The 15,807-nt window shown below is 43.8% G+C and overlaps 1 protein-coding gene across 2 annotated transcripts; it reads left to right on the plus strand.

Annotated features, from left to right (window-relative positions):
• The first annotated feature begins 1,900 nt into the window (after positions 1 to 1,900).
• Positions 1,901 to 14,068, plus strand: LOC105929265 (transcription factor AP-4). 2 transcript variants are annotated; one of them, XM_012866972.3, is made up of 7 exons: positions 1,901 to 2,247; positions 5,695 to 5,860; positions 5,988 to 6,086; positions 8,811 to 8,993; positions 9,701 to 9,856; positions 9,981 to 10,145; positions 11,550 to 14,068. In XM_012866972.3, exons 1-7 carry the CDS (start codon positions 2,159 to 2,161, stop codon positions 11,703 to 11,705), a joined length of 1,014 nt encoding a protein of 337 aa, XP_012722426.2. In that variant the 5' UTR covers positions 1,901 to 2,158; the 3' UTR covers positions 11,706 to 14,068. The 2 variants fall into 2 exon arrangements, with proteins under 2 accessions (XP_012722426.2, XP_012722427.2); XM_012866973.3 differs by having other exon boundaries at positions 8,811 to 8,981.
• The last annotated feature ends 1,739 nt before the right edge of the window (positions 14,069 to 15,807 follow it).

The raw sequence follows: 15,807 nt of genomic DNA on the forward strand, positions 1-15,807 counted from the left end.
TCAAATGCCTCCCAGCATTTTCATGCAAATGATCCTGTAATTGACTGCTGTTCAAACTCCATCGCAGCGGAATCTGAGTTTCTGCAGTCCGCCTTTGATGCCGTGCAGGTTCGCGCCAGTCTTAAATGCAGAGAAATCCAAAAATAATGCTTTTTTTTGCTCAAATTCCTCGGTTTCCTCTGAGAGCTAACCCTTAAATAAAGCTTGCCCAAGGCAAAACCTTCCAGCTAGTCGCCAGATACAAGTACCTGGGATTAATTATCGATGCAAAGCTTTCTTTTGAAGTTGGTCTTAAAAATGTAGAGTGAAGCTCGGTTTGTATTACAGAAACAAGTGATGTTTCTCCCCCAGAACTGGGAAGCTTCTTTGACTTTTCTTCCTGTGCCTGACTTTGTTGTGTATACATGTGCTTCAACCAGTTGTCTACAGTTCTTGACTCTCACTGCGCTCTGGGATTTATCACTGCTTGTTGCCACCTCACCCACCAGTAAAAACTGTATGCTAAAGCTGGCATGCCTTCCTTGTAGGTGACACACACCGGATGACTTTAGTTTACGACGCTCTTATTGCGTTGGTTCCTACTTAATGCCCTTTTCTTCAGAGAACTGAAATCCGTTATGCCTTACGATCAAAATGAAATGTGCTGTACGTCTTTACTCCCTCGTGTTCGAAGTGAAACAGGAAAGAAGGCTTTCGTTTTTTCTGCTCCCTCCTGTTGGAATGTCGTCCAATCTGAGCTAAAACCGTCAGAACTGGTTTCGCTGCAAGCCTTCCGCTCCATATTTAAGAAACCGACAGTGGAAATCCTTCAGACGGCGCCTGTGTTTTTAGATCTTAAATTGTTACTGTTTTAAACTGTAGCAATAACTCCTGCGTTTAATTTGTCAAATTACTTACTTACTATTACTTACTATTCCAAGGGCCTTTCATGGCCCTTGGAATAAAGGTCTTGATCGCAATGTATGTGGTTAATTGAAGGTTTGATTAAAAAGTCTGTTTAATGCTAATTCCACTAACCAGCAGTTTAATTAACAATGGGCATAAGTTTTTGATATCCAATAATTTTTTGTTATTAGGTGCTGCTGCTTTCGTCTAATAATATCAAATCAGGAAATTGTGTAAACAGTTGGCTGTATACACAGGTAAAGTGTATTTATAAAGCTTCTTTCCCACCGCAAAGCAACGTTAAACTGAAATAAAGTTCAATTCAAAACAGTATGAACCAAATAAAAAGGTTCACAATAAAATTAGGGGCATAAAAGCCCGCTAAAGTAAAAAAGGTGTCCGCAAAGACAGCAAAACAAATTCTCAGAGGCAAGTTATTCCAGAGCTAAAGCCGTAGAGGTGCTCTGTCCCCCTTAGTTTTTAAGTGTTTGAGGTACAACTAACAGATTTAGTTGTAGGGTTTATGTTCATTAACATTATTACATAGTAATAACGCGGTGTAATCATCACAATAAATTAGATTTAAGAGTGATACCTCAACATGTATAAATAATTACAATTATATAATTACTTTATTATGCAGCAGATAGATAGATAGATAGATAGATAGATAGATAGATAGATAGATAGATAGATAGATAGATAGATAGATAGATAGATAGATAATCTATCTTCCTTTGATTCCCCTTTGTTCTTCCCGCTGTCTTTGTCCCGCTGACGGCTTCCATTATGTGGTCTCATGCTGTTCTGATCGGTACTGTTTGTTCAGTAGAGGCTAATTTGCAGAACTGCAGTCCCCCCCTGCTGCAGAGCTTTAACAACAGAGCCCTGCTTGTTCGGTTTTCCGGAAAACCAGCTCTAAATCCAACCAGCTGTTTCCCGCCTCACACAGATCAGCTGCACACACACACACGGCCGTAGTAGGCGGGGGCTGGAAGCCACACACACACACACACACACACACACGCGCTGGAGGGAACCCCATCAGCTGTGGAAAGAAACACAGCTCGAAATTACTTTTACGTTTTTCTTCCTCTCTTTCCTTGTCGGGTTGAATTCTAGAGCGTGGTATTAGGATTTCGGGACACTTTAGAAGTGCTGCGACGTTAACGAGAGAGAAAGAGAGAGGGGGGAGAAAAAAAAGATCAGAGGACACGGAGTGGGACGGGGAAGAAAACGGCGAATACGAACTACCGAAGGTGGCTTTGAAAGCATGGACTATGTCAGGATGCCGACAGAGAAGATAACATCCCTGCAACACTTCAAGCGGACGGAGAAGGATGTGATCGGTGGGCTGTGCAGGTGTGTACCCGAGGGGGGAGAGAGAATTATCATTTGTGGTGCAGCTACACCATGTGCATGGGTGATTATTTTTTTCATGTGGCCGTAGCGCGTGTATGTATGTGTGTGTGCGTGGTGCAGGAGGAGGGGGGGGGGCGACTTTGGGTAGCATGCTAGCTGTTAGCTACTGGCAGCTGGAATCTTGTTTGTGAAAAATTGGCTGCTTTTTTTGTCACACCCGTGGCTCGCTGGCAACGTTTTCACGCCGACCCCGCGTCTCACATGTGCGGTGGCGAGTTATTTCCACGGGCGAAGGGTATACGCGAAGCAGCGAGGCGGAGTGAACACAGTCGTGTCCAGATGGACGCCAACCACGTGGTGGTTAACATGACCGCCGCTGCCGCACCAAAATAACGTCTAAATCACAAGTTTATTAAACCCCGGTCTCCCCCACACCGATGGGCGTTTTTCTTTCTTTTTTTTAAAAAAAAAAGCTTCCCGGGCAGGTGTGTGGCGTTTGGGTTCGTTCGGTAGGTTTTCGGCTGTGGTGCTCGTGTGTTTGAACAGCTGCTCCCTGCAGCGGACGTCGTTGTCATGTGCTAAAATTAGCCTAGCTTGGCTAGCGAGTCATATGTCGCTGCGCACTTGTGTGGCAGCCGCGTGGACTTCGGTTTGGCCTGTTTAAATGTATGTCCACGCGCGCTGCTTGCTCTGAACGTGGCCCATTGACGCGAGCTGCGGCGAACACAGCGGCGTGTCCGCCTCTCAACGGGTCGCAGACAAAGCGTTAGCTCGGTGCTAATGGCGTCCAGCATTGTTCTCGGTGCCAAGGGGGCCTGCTGCTTCTGCTCGCGCGGTGTCACATTTCACCGCCGAGCGCTACCGTTCGAGCGATGCGACGCGCCCCCTAGCGGCGGCGGGAGGCACCGCGTTACTTCTGACTGTGACGTCATGCTACAGCTGGCTTGTTTTTCATCGCTTACCTCAGGCTCGTACCTGAAGGCGCATCTTTTTATTTAGTCGTTCCCAGCATGCTTTGTTAATGGTAGCTGCAAAATCAGAATAAGAAATACTTTAATAATAATTATAATTATTAAATAATTATAATTATTTTCGTTACACGCTCCAAATATACAAACAATATATATATATATATATATATATATATATATATATATATATATATATATATATATATATATATATATATACAATGTGTGTGTTATATACAACATTCCACGCAAACAATATAAAAAATTTAATTATATACATACATACATGTGTAAAATGTTGCAGGAATCGTGTGATTAGATGGATGATGTGGTGTAAATCTGTCACAGCACGTTCCTCAAAGATGCTTTGACATGCGTGGAAAGTTCACAGATCACCAAGGTGCCAAATTTGAACTAAATGTATGTATTGCCAACAAGACGCCAATCTTCTGCCCTTTTTAGTGTGTAGATTAAATCTCAGATTTTAAACGGATTTTAGTCAATATAAATCATTAGAAACGTGCTTTGAAGCAAAGGCGTTCAGTTTTCTTCTCTTTTTTTCTTTTCAGCAGAAACAATGCAATTTAAGTGCAACAAAGCCTTAAATTGCAGGAAACAACAGAAAACAACAGAAGGGAGAGAAAAATTGAATGTTTGGTTTGTTGAATAGTTTTATCACAGGGGGTATATAGTGAGGTGAGAATATAACCCTAAAGGTAAATGTAGGTGGAGCCTGATTTACTAAAAGCTTTGTAAACCGTTTGCTTTTCTGACTTCCCAAAATCCAAGTTTAAATAAATGCTTATTCACTTGTATTCCTCGGGTCATTGTTTAAATAATAAGCAGTAAGCAGCGCGCTTGCTCCTTCCACTTGTAAAGCTAATCCTTTAAAAAAAAAAAGCCAAATCATTGCAGGGTTTGTTTTCCTGCCGTGAACCGTGTGCGATTAATGACGTGTCGATGAAAGAGAAGCCGTGGATTTAAAGGAGAGGAACTGGGTTTGTCCCACGTGACGCCGTTGTCTGACCTCCTGACTTCAGCGCTGCAGATCCGGTTCTTCAGGTTTGTTTTGACCGTTTATGCCGTTGAAGGCGTCCCCGCCCCCCCCTCTCATAGTAAATAAGAGCGAGGGCTTTACCAGCGCGCCGTCTGACACCGTGGGGCGGAGCAGGGCGGCGAGTTCAGCCAAACTCGCCACCTGCGCGGAGCTAGAGTTCAGGAATGTGAAGCGGGCCGCCATCAAAGCTCCGGGTCAAAGGTGGGAAGCGTCGTCTGTCTGCAGTTTCCCCCTCCGACGGCGTCTCGCTAACAGAGAGCTGCAGCGGTTTGATGCTTCAGCCTTAGTTTTCACCAACGCTCCCTGTGGGAGGAAGGAATGATCCATCCACAGACTTCAATGTATTTAGTTAATCTGAGTTAATTTAGTTAATTTATCTCATCGGACCAGAGCCTTTGTAGAATCCCCTTTTTGCTGCAGGTTTCAGGCTTTGATTCCAGCAGTTAGCTCTGGGCTAAACTACTACACCGTGGCTCTGGCTGTAGTTTTAGAGTCCGTTTCCTGTTGGAAGGTGAAGATCTGCAGCAGCCACTAATAACCTGCATTTAGCGCCATCATTGCATCTAAATATCATCCTTTACCAACTCTGACCAGCTTGCCTGTCCCCTCCCACCCACAGCATGATGCTGCCAAGGCCATGTTTTACCGTGGAATCAGTGTCTGCAGGCGGGGTTTGCCGTGTTGGTAGATTTTATTTAGGGGTGTCGGATAAAGATGAGCCGAGAAGAAATGAATGCCACTCTTTATTTCAACTTAACATTTATGCTAACATAGGGCTGGCCGATAATTCAATAACAGTATATATAAATCTATAGACGTATATTGATGATAGAAAAAAAAGGGGTCAATAAAAAGTTCAAACATCCTCCCACTCAATCACAAACAGATCCAGGAAGCTCCGTCCCCTTCAGAGATTTCAGAGAGCACGGTTATTTTGTCTTTGTTTTGTTTTTTTAAAACTTTCAGTTTTATAAGTTGGTTGAATAAAGGGTTGAGGTTGAATTGAGTGTTTGTGTTCTTTATCTAATAAGATAAAGAACTAAGCAACAGCATAAAATGGCCAGAGCTGCACTTAAAGTATATGTTTTGAATTTGTTGATAATTATCGACATCGATCAATATGATTTCTGTTTTATCGATATGCTTCCTTTTCTATATTGTCCAGCCCTATGCAAACATTTATGCTCCAAATTAATGAACCAGAACGTATGGTTGCAATGGGAGGGATGTTAAAAAGCTATTTTGTTGAATGTGTTGTTCAACATTTTATATATATATATATATATATATATATATATATATATATATATATATATATATATATATATATATATATATAAGTCTATAGATGTGAATGGAAAAATAAGCCTGAGTAACTTTACGGCAGAATAATTTCAATCTTCCTCGGACTTCTTTCAGCTTGGCGAACATCCCGCTCAGCCCGGAGACGGCCCAGGACCAGGAGAGGCGGATCCGCCGGGAAATCGCCAACAGCAACGAGCGGCGGCGCATGCAGAGCATCAACGCCGGCTTCCAGTCGCTCAAGACACTCCTGCCGCACACAGATGGCGAGAAACTCAGCAAGGTGCTTGTTTGCTTGTTTTGTTTTTCTCGACTTTACCGTAACCTGTCTGAGATGTTTTCATAGAGCTTTTCTATAAAGCCTCCTACTGTCGTGCCTAACGCGAGCTTCCGGTTCCTCCTCTTGCCAGGCGGCCATCCTCCAACAGACGGCGGACTACATATTCACCCTGGAGCAGGAGAAAACCCAGCTCCTGACCCAGAACAACCAGCTCAAACGCTTCATCCAGGTAACTGCATGGAGGCGTGTCCCACCTGAAGCCAGCTGTGTTGTGTCGCACCTCAGACCACTGCAGTGCGCTCCTCACTGTGAGGAGGAGCGCTTTAAAGCCAGACCCCACTTCCTGTTTGGGTTAAATTCAGTTTTGGTCTGAAGATAGAATAGCTCATTGAGGTTGGCATTAGAACTAATGGTTGTTCGCATGGTAATGGAAACAGTTGCTCCATTTCTCGATTTAAAAAAGAAAAACAACCCAGTTCTCAGGGTGTTGCCCATCTTGCCACTGCGACATTTCCTGAGTTTGCAGTTTTTCTGAGTTGCTCAACGTTATTTCATGCCCGCGGTTCAGAACCACTTTGACCGCAGAAGATTTCAGTTCATTTCCTAGAATCTGCTCTGGGTTTCCTTTAAAGAAATGGGGCTTTATGAATGATAAGTAATATCATTGCTCAGGGTAGTTTTGGTTTTATCAACCAGTAAAAATGGAGTGTAATTAAAAAAAAACTACTGTAAGTCACATGTGAGATTTGAGCATTTTCATTACTATTTCTGTCCATCTCACCAACTTTACCAGCTTTTAAAAACCCTATATAACGGTTAAACACACGGTTACTAACTTGATTGTTCGTAGGTACCAATTATGCATTGTCAGTAGGGCTGGGTATCATCTAGGATGAGACGATACAATTAGATTCTCGATATAGCTCAGCTTGATTTGACTCCAATATCAATATTTATTACTTTCAAATTAATGCTCAGTCATTCAATCAACAAAACCAGCCAAGTATTATATTTATGTTCAATTTATTGAACATCGATATATTAACAGGAAAATAAAGTGCATTTGGTTTAATGCATTTAACGTATCACAGAAACCAAAAATGTGCCCAAACGTCTGATTTTAGATTCATCTGACCTGTTCTTCCTCGCTGTGAACAGTAATGGCGCGCTGTAATAACGCCCCCTAGGGGTTGGGAGGTATATAGATATTGAAAGCCAGAATATAGGTATTAAATCGTTTTTAAAAACATTGATATTAATCTTTGTATAAATTTTTATGCACAGCCCTTGATGTTTTACGTCTACCTAGAATGTTGTCGCACCCAGGTAATTATTTTAGTGAGCCGTTCCACCGTGGAGTCGGACGGCAGCTCCTCCTCCTGTGGCACAAACACCAACCGTTATTTCCAGCTGTGGAGCTGTACGCAGCCATTCCCTCGCAGTAAACCACAGACCTGTGTTAACTTTCACTCTAAGCACCGGCAGGGCAGAGGAGAGGCCGCGTGTTTTAGCCATAAACTTATTTATGGTCATTTCACAGCCATGAGAGATATTTCCAGACTGCTGCGTTTGGAAGTTAGTTTATTTGGCCCCCCCTTTCAGCCAGCTGACCAGCAGCGTGCAGCAGCACCTGGGGGAAGAAACTCGGCTCGTGTCGGCTTTAAACTGGAGGAGCGGTGTGACGGAAAACTTAGCGGTTCTGAAACTAGGGTTTAGTTTACCTGTGTCCCACACATGCAAAGCGTTGTGCTGCTGCAGCCTTTTATTAATCTGGTTTTTGTCGCTTTCACCGTTTCTCTGACTGCTTTATGCAGAAATCAAAATAAAAGCCCACATTTCCATTAAGCGTGGCGTCGAAGGCGCAGAACCTCCTTTTTCCTCTACGCGCTTTATTCACAGCTGTGACTGCGACGCAGCCGGGCACCGGTCAGACCGCCCGACACTTTTGGGCTTTCTCACGGTTGTAAAAAAAAAAAAATCACAGGAGGCCTCGGACTGGTTAGACCAGAGCTCGTCTGACAGAGACGTCGTCCTGTCCTGTTTTTCTGCCTGAGCCGTAATGTTTGGGAGGCGCTCTGATTGAATCCTGCGCAGCGTGCGGTGATGCGTCATGGGGTTTGCTACGGTCTAATAGCTGCGTTGTCTTTTTGTTTTATTCCTCCAGATAACACAGGCGTGATCACGCTCCATCCAGGGTTCCTGCGGATCCTTAAAAAGTCTTAAAAGGCATTGAATTCTGTAATATAAAACTAAGGCCTTAATTGGCATTAAAATGTCTTAAATCAGTCTTTCTTAGGTCTTAAAATTGTTACCAGGTCATAAATAGGATTTTATTTTTGTAATCCTTACCAAACAGTCAAATAATTGATACAATTATATATTTTTTAAATTTACTGAATGGCTCAATGTAACCATTATTGGTTCCGTCCCGATAGCGGAACCAATAAAAACTGTTGCGGCCGATAGCTGTGAAAAAAGAGTTGGCACTGGTTATGTTGTGGTTTTTAATACTGATTTATAGTTTTATTTTAGTAGGGAACAAAACAAAGTTTGTGAATTCAGTTCAGTAGTTGTTAAAAATATATCTGTAATTTGTTTGTTTTTTTAGCTTTCTTCCTATATGGAATGTTTTTCAAAATCTTTAACATGTCTACTGAGCCAGAAGGTAATGGTTTATGTTAAAATAAACATTTGGGTAAAGTTGTCGCATCCAGGTTTATCTTGTTTATCGTGAAGTTGGTCTTAACTTTTTATTTCAAGTGGCATTAAAAAGTCTTAAAAAGTCTTCAATTCAACTTGCCTTATGCTGTAGGAACCCTGTCCATCGCTCTCAGACCCCTTTATTTAAAACCGGCTCCTTTCAAACTCACTTCTAACACCTTCTATTCCTGATTCCATGCCGTGCGCCAGTTCGGTCTTTTTAATTAAACATTTTCCAATCTCGCCGTCACAGGAGTTCAGCGGCTCATCGCCCAAGAGGAGGCGAGCCGAGGAGAAGGACGAGGGGATCGGGTCTCCGGACACGCTGGAGGAGGAGAAGGTGGAGGAGCTGAGGAGGGAGATGATCGAGCTGCGGCAGCAGCTGGACAAGGAGCGCTCGGCCCGCATGCAGCTGGAGGAGCAGGTGGTCTCAGCTGTGCGTTTAATCATTATAAACTTCTCCTCTCCCACTCTTAACGAGCTGTAAATGTGTCCAGGATGACGGGCCCGTCCTCGCCGTTGGGACAATAGGGCCCCTTAAGCCGTCCTTTAGAAAAGCAAACAGCGAACCGCGGCACAGCCCGCGGCGCTGACACGTTTATCAGTGCAGCGGCCCGGCTCGCATCCTGGATGCGCCTGAACCGCAGGGGTGAGGCGGCAGGTGCTGAACACCAGCAGAAAGGCAAACACGCAGTCTGAATGGAAGGTAAACATTAACGGCCGCGCCAGCGTGGCTGTAAAGATAGCCGACTCGGCGCAATCTCACCGCCGTAAAGTCCCTAAAAAAAAGGTGGAGATCTTTTTCTTCACAAATAATTAAAACTTTTTAAATTGATCTTGTTTTAAATCCAAAATATTACTGATATCAGGGGATGTGTTTGCCGGAGCGCTGAGAAACCCGTTTTTCTGAAGACGGACCAAATCATCGTAGAAATGTTTTTACTGACAGAGCTCCTAGCTGGTTCCCGGCTTCTGGCAATCGAAGCTGGTTCTCATATAGAACCAGTGAAGAACTGGAACGGCTTTTATGTAAAAAGCCTTAATGAGAAACGATCGAGCATTTCCTGTGACTGCTGCCCGCCTTTTCCTAAACGCTCAGCACCTCTGAGGCTCTCCTCTGACTGGCTTCATTCTCGCCCTCAGGTCCGGTCCCTGGACGGCCAGCTGCACCCAGAGCGCCTGAAGGTGATCACCCAGCAGGTGGAGGAGGAGCAGGCCCTCCTCCAGAGCCAGACGCTGCTGCGGCTACACCAGATCCACGCAGCCGCCGCCACCGACAGGCAAACACACAGCCCTCAGGTGAGACGCCCACGTTGCCCCGACGGTTCCTGCTGCGACCACCAGGGGGGATCGAACGGGTCGTGTTGCTTAAAAGCTGCGAAGAACCGGCCTCTGGTTTTTATTTGGCTCCTCTGCGTTTCAGGTGCTGGCTCAGCCCGCTCCACCCGCGCCGACCCACCACCCCACGGTCATCGTCCCGGCTCCAACACTAAACCAGCACCACCACGTCACCGTGGTGACCATGAGCCCGTCTGTCCACACCAGCACCGTGTCCACCTCCAGACAGAACCTGGACACCATCGTGCAGGTTTGAGCTTGCTTTGATCCGTGTCCTACAGACAGGCTGCAGACAGCAGAGACGAGGGGTTTCTGTTTTTAACCGGAGCCTAAAACTTTATTCCGTCCCTCGCTGACCCGTCTTTGGTGCTGTCTTGGTAATATCTGTCATGGAGGACGTGGTCATTTAGGCTCCTTTCTCCTAGATGCTGCAGCTAAAGTCAAACTGCTTAACGCCGTCAGAGGATCATGACAGGAAATCATATAAAATCAGATTTGGGGTCAGGTTTTGACCTCTGCACTGCAAAAACAGAACTAGAAATAAGTAAAATGTTCTTAAAATTTGGGTTTTTGTCCTTAATTTGAGCAGGTTAATAAGATTATCTGCCAATGGAATGAGTATTTTGACCCCTAAAATAAGATAATTAGACATCCTGCACTTGAAATAAGATGATGGCAATGAGTTGTTCCTATTTTAAGTGCAAAAATCTTATTCCATTGGCAGATTATCTTATTTACCTGCTCAAATCAAGGACAGAAACATTAATTTTAAGAAAATTTTACTTATTTTTAGTTCAGGTTTTGCAGTACAGAACTAGAAATAAGTAAAATGTTCTTAAAATGAGTGTATTTGTCCTTTAATTTGAGCAGGTAAATAAGGCTATTTGCTAATAAAATAAGATTTTTGCACTTAAAAAAAGGAACAATGCATCTCCATCTTCTTATTTTAAGTGCAGGATGTCTAATTATCTTATTTTAGGGGTCAAAAATACTCATTCCATTGGCAGATAATTCATTTTACCTACTCAAATAAAGGATAAATACACTAATTTTAAGAACATTTGACTTATTTTTAAATCCATTTTTGCAGTGTGAGGTCTTCAACTTGGGCTCAGCACATACTCTGCAAAAACGGATATAAAAATAAGTAAAATGTTCTTAAAATTTGTGTTTTTTTCTCCTAGATTTGAGCAGGTAAATAATCTTATCTGCCAATGGAACGAGTATTTTGACCCCTTAAATAAGATAATTAGACATCCTGCACTTGAAATAAGACGATGGAGATGAGGTGTTCCTATTTTAAGTGCTAAGATCTTATTCCATTATTTACCTGCTCAAATCAAGGACACATACACTCATTTTAGGAAAATCATACTTATTTTTAGTTCCGATTTTGCAGTGTAAACAGGCTGCTTGAGTTTAAAAGCTGCATCTAGTAGTTTGCTTTCTTCTTTTTTTTGTTTGGTCTCCTGCTCCTGTTTCTGTTTCTCAACTTAAAACCGGCTTATAACCCAGGTGTCGATTTCCGAAGCAAGAATTACAACTTATAGAGGTCGATATCGATGCTAAATCCGATCAGTGAACTGGTTCTGTTCATATATCATCACTGTCCGCTGCGTGGTGACGGTCGCCTTCTCTCCTCTCGTGCCTCCAGGCCATCCAGCACATCGAGCGCACTCAGGAGAGAAGAGCGAGCGCCGAGGACGAGCAGAGGAGAGCCGTCATCGTCAGCCCCGCCCACGTCGCCATGGACACCGCCTGCTCGGACACGGACACGGACACAGAGGGCGAAGACTGTTTGATGAACTGACCCGCCCCCCCACCACCACCGTGGACTCGTGCCACACCCCCCACCCCCCGACACACGCACACGAAATTTTTTCAACACCCCACTCACTGTAAGATTCCCTCCAGGAGCTTGACTACTCGTCGTAAATCTGTCTTTGGCATTACCCAAACTCCTAAATCCAGTGGTTTAAGCTCTGCGTCAAGTCTTGTACTGTAATTTTGTTTTTGTTTTGTTTTTTCCGAATATTAGAAGAGGTGGGGCGGGTCAGAGGGGGAGGGGTACCTGTAGGATCTCTAACCTCTGCAGCGCCTTGAAAAGTCAAACGGTCTTCTTGTAGGGGGGTAAAAAAAAAAAAGAAAGGGTAAAACGGCTCTCTGGCCCTTAAATTAGTCGTTTACGTGTGGTCTCCGTACAGCGCTGCCGTCATCACACCACATCTTCTCTGTCGCTCTGGCAGTGTAGCTACAATCAAAAGGTTTATCAGAAGGTTGAAGGGAGCGGCGCGCTGAGCGAGGAGATCCTTATCCAGATGCAAAACGAGGAGTTGCTGATATTTGTTTTTATTCTATTTCCGGTGTCTGTAAAATCTTAAGCTATTCTCAATTTCAAAATTTGAACATGCAAAACAAATTTACTTGAAAAAGAAAGCTGTTTTTTTTTTTTTTAACTCTAAATAAGCCCTTAGAAATAAGCTGGATTCCTTTTCTGGTCTTTCAGTTTGGATGTTTGTTTGTTTTTTTTTGTGTCAGGGTCACCAAATGCTGAAGGGTTAGTATTTTTTGATATAATTTAAAACTAACAACTTGGTGTACTTTTTTTTTTTTACTGGTTAGAGCTTTTTTTTGTCCTCCATAAGGAAGGGGAGGGGGTGGTGCACCATTACGTTTTTAACTTGATGTTGGCTTGCTCTTTGAAACTATTCAGGTGCAGCATTTTTGTAAATATATGATCAATCCAAGACGGTTTGACTGAATCCGACGCTTTCTTTTGACTCTCCAAATGTTTTCCATTGAAGTTCTGAATCAGATGGGCATAAATCATGTTTCCAGCATTTTCCCCCTAAAAGGCCTGAATCCATCGTCTGGTCTTGGTGACTATGCACTAGAGATGTTGGGATTTATGCAACGCCATCTTTTTGTACTTTTTTTTTTTTTTTTTTTTTTTGTGCCATGGTTTATACATGAGGTGAAGTTCTCTATGCACCGTGTATGAAACTTGATATGTTGAAATGGAAGAATGTAGTACTTAACGAGGTGCTTGGAGCTGAGGCCGGAAGCGCTCGCAGTCGGTCGGCCTTTAATTTCCTGCGCGTTCAGTTTGTCTGATATCATTTTGAGCTCCGCCGTAGAGGAGTTAGATTTCTGGTGTTTCTCCGCTCGCTAAAATATCTCCCAACTTCAGAGAATTTCAACAATTAAGAGCCCAACCAGGAGATAGACTCTCGTGGTTTAATAGCCTCCAGCGGAAATGCAACAGTGTCACAGTTTTTGCACAAATTCCTTCGATTTAAACAACAGCAACACTTACTCCCAGTGGCGATTTCTGCGACATTTGACTCTTTGCGGTTTTGTTTTGTGAGCCAAAACGAATCCAGCCAGCTTTGTGTGTCGTTTAAGCGAGGGAAGCGTGTAGCAGCCCACTTTAGGCCAGCTGTCCGGCAGTGCGCAGCAGCAGCAGCTGGTGCTGGTGTTGGCTGCGGTAGACTCTGTCCTCCATACAGCCAGAGGAAGCATATGTTCATAAAGACGACAGCTTTAGTGTCCCTGAAATGAGAAAAGCAGAATTTACAGCCAGAGATATTCTGTGCGAGTCAAACGTCGTCACAGACCGGTTTGAGATTCCACCGCTTCACAGTATCTGAGCAAAAATCCGAGTTTGCTTTCATCTCTGAAACGATGGCGACTAAAATGATCTCATTATAGTCGTGATCTATAAGTGTCCAGTGTTTGAAGGCAGGGAGTTTGGACTAATATGGAGATTTGTCTGTAGTGTAAGCATGAGGCAAGTCAGGCTTATTTCAACCAGCTGGCTAGCGATGCGCAGCAACAGGTGGGGAACGAGGGAGGGCGCTTCCTTAATCTAAGCCTCGGACAGATGTGAAAAAAAAATGTTCCCTCCTGGTTGTTTCTCTGGCGTCTCATGAAAACGGCGTTCAGCCGTAGGGACAGAATGATGGAAGTCGTCGTTGCCATATTTGAACCTAACGTTTCTTTAGATCTTGCACCTGCGTTTAAGTCTTTTTTTTTTTTTCCCCTCAGGAGCGACAAAGATCTGTGCTCAACAGATTTGAGGGAAAGCAAGTTAACGTTCGGCACTTATGGCGTTTTTAACCGTGACTTAAAAACGCCACAAAATCAACATTCGCAAAGAGAAAAAAAAAAAAAGAAAACGACCAAAATTTTCAGAACAATCAAACTTCTTGTATTTCAAATGCCAAAAATAATCCTTCTTAATGCTTCTAAAATAATACGTTGGTGATTATTACAATCATAATGTCTGCAAAATTTGACTGGCCATCTACAAAAGTCCATAACCGTTTTGGTTCTAAGCGAGCTGGCTGGCAGGGTGCAGCAATAGGTGGGGGAGGGGAGGGGGCACGGTGTGGATCTATCCTCAGTGCTGCCAAGGATAGCTGTAGTCCTGCTTATGTGGTTTAAAGTCTCACGTATGCGATGCCAGAGGACGGGCCTGTGTTCTCGTTTCTTTCAGCCAGCTTACTGGCAGGGCGCAGCTACAGACTGAAGAAGGGACGGTGCTGCTCTCGGCTACGCTCCCTACAGCTGGGGCAAACTCAGCTACTGACTCTGGCATCTTGTTAAAGGGATTTAAAGCACAGGGATTAAACTTGTTTTGTGTGTTCTGACACCATAAACCCTCTAAAGCCCCGACGTCCCTCGATGCAGGTGGCCGGCCCGCGCCTCGCGCCGCCATTGCTTTGGTTTTCAGAAATGTTTACCTTGAAGTAATTAGAATGCAGGAGTTGGAGTAAGAGTTGCTGTTTTTCTTCGTGTGCAAAAATAACAAACTTCATTTAATATAGGGGGCAAAAATAGTTTTTGGGGGGGTTAACAAGTGACGGTCTCAGTTGGGAAACTGATGAACCCTCAGCTTCCTGTTTCTGAGCATCAGAAACACTAAAATCGTAGTTTTTGGCGCTGGAAGCTGCACAGAATAGCTGTGGAGAGAATGTCGGATGTGCCGCCCATGATCCCCGTCGCTCCTCGTTCTCTCTTTAACCCCCCACCCCAACCCCCCCCCCTCCCCCACCCCACCCCCACCCAAGCGTGTGCACCTCACGTTACTTTGCTCACGTTTCTGCTGGGACTCAGACTGGAAACCGGCTGCGAGCCTCTCTCCTGTCACACTCGATTTGATCCGCTGGTTTGATGCTGTAAACATTCCTTGGTTTGGATTCGTTTTCCGTCTTTTCGATGTCGTGTGTTCTGTTGCCAACCAAACGCATCTTATTTCTTTTTCTTTTTTTTTTACTTTCTCGTCTTAAGTAGGTTTTTGTTATCGCTTTTTGTCTCTCCCTCATTCTGTCACACTGTCTGGTGCAGGATGTTTGGTCTCTATTCATTCGCTCATCAGCTGGTTAGAGTAGTGTTTTCATGCCAAACGTTGGGGGGGGGGGGGGGATTACGCATTGTTTGTGAAGCTTTGTTAAAGGGTTTAGTGTTGCGCTGATCTGAGTCGACCCACAGCCTGAATTTCAGGTGTGGTCATCTGTCAGAGAATTGCTTCACCCCTTGAAACTTCTGTACATTATGTTGGCAGCAAGGCTGTCCTTTTGATGGAGTTTTTTTTATATATATATATGAAGCACTTGTTCTGTACTGCCTAAATCATTTTTTGCGTTTTTTTTTTCCTTTGCTGCCTTTTTATGTTTTTTAAGCTCTTCTCTGTGATGCAGTTTAACATCTGTCGTTCAGCTGTTTAGTCTTCATTTGTCTCCTGTTTTCCATTTATAGTGACAAGCTTCTTTTTTTTTCTTCTTTTTTTTTTACATTTCGTGTGATTTTTTTCATTTGTTTTTTCATCAGTCCAGGGCAATGCCAAGCTGTTATATTTTGTTTATAAAAGAAAATGGGTGAACCGGCCTTTGGAAAAATAAAAAATAAAG

This window comes from Fundulus heteroclitus, chromosome 5 (assembly GCF_011125445.2).
Source record: "Fundulus heteroclitus isolate FHET01 chromosome 5, MU-UCD_Fhet_4.1, whole genome shotgun sequence".
Lineage (NCBI taxonomy): Eukaryota > Metazoa > Chordata > Actinopteri > Cyprinodontiformes > Fundulidae > Fundulus > Fundulus heteroclitus.